General features: G+C 43.9%; 1 protein-coding gene across 1 annotated transcript in view; it reads left to right on the top strand.

The window, feature by feature from the left end:
* LOC133117084 (transmembrane protein 163a) overlaps positions 1-7309 on the top strand; it is a 53417-nt gene extending 46108 nt beyond the window's left edge. Inside the window, exons 6-8 of the mRNA XM_061227203.1 lie at positions 4552-4663; positions 6602-6743; positions 7249-7309. Of these exons, the coding sequence (XP_061083187.1) occupies positions 4552-4663; positions 6602-6743; positions 7249-7309 (315 nt within the window). The remainder of the gene's footprint in view (positions 1-4551; positions 4664-6601; positions 6744-7248) is intronic.
* The last annotated feature ends 446 nt before the right edge of the window (positions 7310-7755 follow it).

Here is a 7755-nt window from a genome sequence, read left to right on the forward strand (position 1 = left end):
AAAAAACTGAGCCTTGGCTCTGAAGAATTCCTGTTCTGTTGAAAACCTTTTTGGCGCATTCAAGCACTTTCTAAAAATAGTAACAGGACTCCCAATTCTTCTCATGTGCCTGCACTGATGTCAAGACATTCTATTTTTTTCTGCAAACTTATGAAATATGGATGGCCTCAGACTCTGTGCTGCTCTAATGGAGGTTGTGGCAGAGTGGAGGGGGTCCATGCGGCTGCAGCTGTGAAATAGGCCAGCGTCTCTGCTGTTAATTTCATTAAAGCTATTCTCTCAACACCACACTCAGAGGCAATGTAGCACTGCAGGTAGACTGCAGTTAGGTCGCTTCCCATGAAGCAGATTTCCGTAGTCTAGTTACTTGAAAGCACATGGCACAAGTGAACCCAGTTTTTCCTCCCGAAGATGCTTCACAAATTGTGGTATTCTTATGGTCATGTTACTTGGCATGTCTGTATGAGCTGTTTATTTTTGATTTGACAGTGACTAATATTTTTTTTGGTTCCATCCAACCTTGAGTGGACTGTATAAGAAGTGTGAGACAGAAGAAGCTAGCCAATACATGGATGTTAGCCTCACAGAGCTGTTACTTTTCTCTGCCTTTTAAATAATTTCATATTTGTTCATTATTAATTGTTATGAATTGGGCTTGTGCTGCAATAAAACATAATGGATGCTTTGCGTGCCACTAAAGTTGCAGCACAACATTGAGCTAGATTTAGGAGAGGATCGCATTTGCTCCATTGATGATAAAAGGCGGTTAAGGCTTGCAGAAATGTTCATGGGATCTGCTAAACAGCTGGAATGGGAGAAATGAGCCATTAAGAAGGGATAGCATCACCACGTGCATTAGCATATGCAGTAACGATGATGTGAAGTGGGAAAGGGATTTTGGAAATTGGGACACATTAGGCATTCCATTGAATTTACTAAAGCCCATCTTAAGTGCAAGCTTATTTATGTGGTTTTATGTATAAAACCTCTGAAAAGCAGGTGTTAAGACTTAGCTTTTGGACAATATGGCTGCTGTGAGAACCACGTAATTTTTGATGTATTATGTTGCAGAGCGTAGTAGTGATTTAACTTTAAAAATCTTTCAAGCATTATCACCGTAAATAGTGCTTTTGTGCCTTTTACGTGATAGTTTCATTAATTTTATGTATTTGTATTTTATCTTCATGTGCATTTAGAGCTTTTTCAAAACAACTTGACCTATTCATCATCTATTGCAAAAACAGACTGCCTTCAATATCATGCTACCAGAAATTTCTCTCTCTAGATGTTTCTTTCCTGCTGATATAGGTCATTGATAAAGGGATCATGAAATGGACTGCTGCTTAGGTGCAGCATCTAATACAAGTGGCCGAAATGGGTGGTTGGAAGCTCAGCTGTTCGAGAGGACATGAGAATCGAACTGCTGCTCCATCGCATTGAGAGGAGCTGGTTGAAGTGTTTTGGCCATCTGGTAAGGATGTCCCCTGGGCACCTCCCTTTTGTATGGCAGGAGATCCCGGGGAAGACCCAGGATATTCCAGAGGGATTACATATCCCAGCTGGCCTGGGAATGCCTAGGGATTATGCTGCATTTGAGTTGGAGAATGTTGCTGGGGAAGGGGGCTGTTTTGATTGCCCTGCTTCCTCTTTGACTTCTACCAAGTGGTAGAAGAAAATAGCTGGATGGAAATCAAAAGCACTAACATTTACCTTATGTTCGCATGTTACTCTAACCAGTAAGCTTCTGAAACGGGAGCAAGTGCACGTACGTAGATCGATCAAAATCAATACTGTGTGATGTCTGTGACATCTAGCTGTTCAATTCCGAGCCAATACAAACACACAACTGTGCTGGATCTATATGATCTATACTCCGTATGGGGAGCAATTACTGCTGAATCAACAAGGGATTCCACTGAACCCCGACGCCCAAGACCATACATCAACTGGGCAGAGCTGTCTGTATGAGCCGCCCCTTCTGAGCATCTGCGGGTGAGGCCTGTGAGCTTTGGGCCAGAGAGGGCATGGATGTGTGCTCTGCAGGCCAGTTCCTTTCCCAGGTCAAGGTCTCTGGGACACGTTTGAGCCTGCTGGCCCGTCCTTTTACCAGGTCAAGGTCTCTGGGACAGGTTCGGGCACGGAAGCGGCCGCGCACTATTCCACTCACGTCTCGCCTATTCCCGTAGGAGGGGTGGAGGGGGAGGCGCAGCGTCTGATTAAAAATGAAGGAGGTGGGAAATTGGTTTCTCAAAATCTGTGTGGGGTGCTGCTGATACTTTCATTTCTCGCTCGAAAACAAATGCCCTGGTTTTTTTAAAACGGAAATTAAAGCTCTGGTTCCCATTTCTGCATTTTCATAAATAAGTGATCACTATAATATTTACAAAACCCAAACCGCAAAGAGTACTTTTTCGATGACAGGCTGCAATTGAGCTCAGCTCTTATAGGCTTTAAAAAAATGAGAGGGGGTGGTCAGGGCCCACATAACAGTTGAGATTTAACAACTATTTTAAAGCCAGTGTAAATGTAATATATGCGATCAAATTCAAATGGCTTACTGGCAATTGGGGGAAAATAACTGATCTTAAAAGTTCAAACAATTTGGAATAACATGAATCACACAGACTAAAAGCTGATCCACAGCAATGCTATCACACAATCAGTGAAATTATTTGGCCCCATGTTTTTTTTTTTTTTTTTGGTGTTTTTTAAATTTCAAGATCCTACTCTGTTAAAAATACTCCATTGCACATAATTAAGGGAGAAAAAACACCTTAATTATGTGCACAAGACTTATGGACAACCAAGGGGGCAGACCAATTTAGTGGTATTGCTGGTCCATGTAAAGAATGCTAAATGTTCCTGCTAATACTGTTTTATAGCTATACTAAACCATTTACTCTGAGGCTATAATATGCTACCATAGGCTTATGTACAGGCATGTACTGTGAGTGTGCAATATGGAAAAACCATGCAGTGTATTTAGCATTAACTGCATCTGTCTATGTACTGCAGTAAAGGCGTAATGCATGAAAGCTAAAGTTTTTCACTGCAATATCTCTAAACAATTAATGGAAGTGTTGCAACCACTTTGCTCAAGATTCAAAGAACAGAATCCGTAATTGTTATCTTTATGTCCCTACATAGAGCCATAAGTGAAGTGCCCTTATGACTGCACTATCTGTACAAGCTGTACCAGATACCTTTGGATTACTGTCTGATAATGGCGGATTATAATGGTGCTTTTCAAGATCCCAAAGTCATTCGCAGCGAACTGCCACCATTTTGTAGCACCCACCTGTGTGAAGCATGACAGCCATTTTGTGCCAAAACGCTCACTGCTCATTAGCTTTGGTAGAGACTGAGAAAAGCTCCAATCCCAAAGTGCATCACTCTGTAGTGTTTGTACGCAATTGCCTTTTTAAAGGCAGGTTATTGGTGAACCAAGAACACAATGAGAGCATTCCTTAATTCACCATTTTCTGATTTCCAGCATTTTTTTTGCCTTTCTTTTTCCCCATGAGTATATTCCTTGTGAGATCACACCGCAAAGCGTGCATAATTTGAACAGGTTCATTAGCTGATCTTGTTGGGGGAGACAGGGGGCACGGGTCAGGGGTCACTGAGCAGAGACCACCTGACCTGTCAGGCTCACATAATCGCTCCCGTCCCCTCAGACAGACACAAGGGGACCCTTCCTCTCCTCCACGGACATGAATATAGACACTAATTAAGTGATGCTTGAATCGCTCTGACTGCAGATCTCCTGGGAAACAGCTTGATAGGACCGTCACACTCTTAGTCTCTCAGCCAACTGATCTATCTACCAAGCTGTATTGATGGGAAAGAACTGAACGTGTACAAAAATAAACTTGTGGACCCAGGTCTAGTGTGAACGATCAGGACCTGGTACTTGCCTGTGTAAATAGGTCAAACCTGTGCTCTGTATCCCATGTCAATCCTGGGGTTTGTGTGAGAAAGGGGTATAAAATGAAGGTGGCTGTGTAAACCTGGATGCCTGAGCTTTGAGGACTGCTCTCTGGTGACTCCTAACACAGAGGCCTTTTTGTATTGCACTTTCACACCTGGACCTTTGCATGTTTTACTGTATATCTTGAGTGAGATCATGATGCATGTTACCATGGTGATGGATTCTGAGCTTTCTGGTTTCAGGAAGTAAACAAAGATTGACTACAGAAGGGAAGTGGAAAAATGCAATAATTGTGTTTGGTGTTCATTGGGCACTTTATGTTATGGGAGAACTAGCAGGTTTGTCACACACAGCTGGTGTTTGCTGTCATAGAGAAAGTGAAGATGGAGGAGAAAAAAAAAAACGCTTGCAAATGTAGCCTGTGGGACACGGCTGTATACAGATCTGTCAAATCTTAACAGTGATATAAAAGCGATACTGTACGCTAACTGGATATAAAAGGAGAGTGAGTGTGCTTTAGTACTGTGCTTTACTACTTACTCCTTCCTGTCTTTTCTCTGCAGAATATGGTTTCGTATTAATATGAATATTAATATTAATAACGTTGCTCTCTCTCTCAGGATGACTTCCTCTTCAGCGTCTCCATCGTGAGTGGACTCATCTGCATCATCCTGGCCGTGCTGAAGTTCATGCTGGGGAGGGTCCTAACCAGCAGGGCCCTCATCACCGACGGTACGTACCCGAGCGGCAGCCAATCGGCAGAGACCCTCCTGACACGCCTCGGCACCATCGCAGCAAGCGGCCGAGCTTCAAAGCCGCTCCGGCTAAATGAAAGGGAGAGGGCCGCATGCGCAGAGGATGTGCGAGGAACACCACTTACCGTCGTACACAGCAGCCCTGCAGTATGGCTGTTGTGTAGATGGTCTCTTGAGCTTGTATCCATGGAAGATCTCATTATCACCTCTATGAGCGTATTACAGACCCCCCCCTCCTCTCACACACCCATCATATAACATGTTTTTTTTTTTCCTTTTTTGGCATATTTCCTCTGGGTGACGGCACTGAGGATCACTGTCTCACCTCTCATCTCTTGTTAAGACGTGGGGTTACAGAAGATGTTAAATTAAGAATTGTCACCATGAGCCTGTAAAAACGCAAAGCTTTTATTAGATCTTTGGTGGTTGGTTGTGGGTAGAGGAAGGGAGGAAGGCTAACCGCTAACAAGAGATATACTGGCAATTTGCCTCTTCTATCAAACCAGATAAACCTGGCCAGATGAACACTTGGATGACACCTGCATTTCTTACTGGGCTTTTTGCATGTTGAGATTTACAGCTATTTTACTAATTACTAATAAGTCCCAGGACAGGAAGGACACCAAACCAAGAGAGAGGCCTGGGAAATGTGGTCTGGGAAAGAGAGCACTACTGTGCCTGGAAGGAATCTGCCAGCAAAATCACACATCAGAGCGTTCATCAATCATTAGCATGGAAATTAGACTCTTCCCATAGAGCTGCCAGTAATAAAAGAATTGCAGCAGGTAACACTCTCTTGTGTTTACATCTGTTTATTTAGCATTTAGCAAATCCTATCCTGAACAACTTGCATAAACTCAATGGCAGCAGATAATACATTAATACATACATAAACCTGATATAGGCATGTTAATATAGGATGCTTAATAAGACATTGGAAGGTTTGGGCTCCATTTTTCAGTCACATTTAATCTGATGTTTATAGTATTAATGCTGGAATTAATATCAACGATGCGCTTGTTTCATGTACGTAGTACATAGCTGTGCCTGTTCAGTGTGACATTCTGAACTCAAGATGCCGACATAATTTCCTGCCGTTCGGAAAGTTTAACCCACTTATGTTCAGTGGTTTTTCGCCAATCTACGCTTCAAAAGGGGACAAAATGAAGGTTTTCTAATGAGTAGTGATATCAGTTTGGTGTATGGTCATATGCAATCAGTTATATGGTGGATGGCAGGCCCAGTGCTCTGCCCCCCCACGTTGTGTCTGAGATACCCCCTCCCCTCTCCTATCAAGGCTGGCCTCTGAGCAGAAGCACTGGGTCTCTGCACCAGCTCAAGACAGGGCTTCTTCATGTTCAAGGCATCAAAGCCTTTCCTATCTGGCTTAGGAAACTAAAACAAGATTAAAGAAATAACAGCGGGGTATTTCTCTTTTTTGACTGTTTATAAAGGGTCTTCTAAAGCAGAGCATTATTGCAGGGACTGGCTGCGATTTTCTGCATTTTTTTTCCAGGACTTTGTTGATGCACAGTGTGTGATCTGTGCTGTGGAAGCACACAGACCAGAGTTATTTGTGCTACAGTGGGAGCTTTGGAGAGGAAGATGTGGGTTTTTTTTTTTGTTTTTTTTTTCAGAAGAAAAGTAATTGCTTGGCAGCGAACACATCCTGCTGTCAATCTTTTCATTTTTTGAACTGTGCCAAATATAAAGATTGGCTGTGCTTCAAGTGTATCATAATAAAATGAGAAATTGTTAAGGAAAAGGGTGTTAAAAGGTGTATATTATTCTATATTATATTATCATCGCGCTGCTGGTTTGGTCAAAAGGGTCACCTCCACAGCGCACGCCCCGGGAACTGAACACACGACCCTGTGACCTCTTCACGTGCCCCTGTCTTGCGTTTTTTTTGAAGGGTTCAACTCCCTGGTTGGAGGGGTGATGGGGTTCTCCATACTCGTCAGCGCTGAGGTCTTTCGCCACGACCCCACGGTGTGGTACCTGGATGGGACAATAGGGGTGCTGATCGGACTCATTATCATGGGTTATGGTGTCAAGTGAGTGTGTCCTACAACTTGAGCATGCACATAACCACGCATACTCTCATAATCTGCAAATACCAGCACACGCATACATATAAACACTCACTGATCACTTTTAGGTACACTTGTAACCAGCTTGTTAATGCAAATATTTAATCAGCCAATCGTGCGGTAGCAACTAAATGCATAAGCATGCAGACATGGTCAAGAGGTTCAGCTCAGAAACTGCTGATCTCCTGTGATTTTTACTCACAACGGTCTCTAGAGTTTGCATGGAATGGTGCGACAAATAAAAAAAAAAGCATCCAGCAGTACTGCCGGCAGAAACACGTTGTTAAAGAGAGAGGTCAAGAGTTTTGCCTCTTAAAACCACACAAAATAAAACGCTGGAAAGGTGTGCAATATGGATTGTCGCCCCTGTGTAGAACAGCGCATCTTGATGCTGGCTCACAGCATTACAGAAACGGCGCCCTCTCTTGGTGAAAGTGAATAACAGCTCTCGTGTGCCTCTGTTCCGCAGGCTGCTGGTGGACATGGTCCCCCGGGTGAGACAGACGAGGCACTACGAGAGGTTTGAGTGAGCGCGCTCAGAACACGTGGGCTATGTAGAGGGGCGGGGCCATGTCCAAAGCCTCCTCGCAACCCCCCGCCCCCCCTCCCCACCCCCCGGAAAGACCTCAGGGGACCGATGAACACAGACCTTAAGGTGCCAGTGGTATTTCACTTCAAAAACAGGCCACCCATCGCTGCTTTGGTTCACCCCGCTTTTTTTCCTCTCCAAAACGGAGGCGTCACAGAAGGTGGAGGAAAGCGGGAGGCCAGGGAGAGAAGAGGAGGTGGTGGGCGGAGTCTGGCCTCAGCGCAAAGCGTTGCCGTTTTGGTGGTGTCCACAAGGGCGGTGCTGAAATCCCTGCTTTTGAAGGAAACACTGAACTCTGTATAATATAGTTTAGGATAGACTTAACCGTGTCCTAGTGTGTAACTAAAAGGCTCCGATTGCTGTTTTGAAAAATTATCCTATGATTAT

The sequence above is a fragment of the Conger conger genome, chromosome 17 (assembly GCF_963514075.1).
Source record: "Conger conger chromosome 17, fConCon1.1, whole genome shotgun sequence".
In the NCBI taxonomy this organism is placed as follows: Eukaryota; Metazoa; Chordata; class Actinopteri; order Anguilliformes; family Congridae; genus Conger; species Conger conger.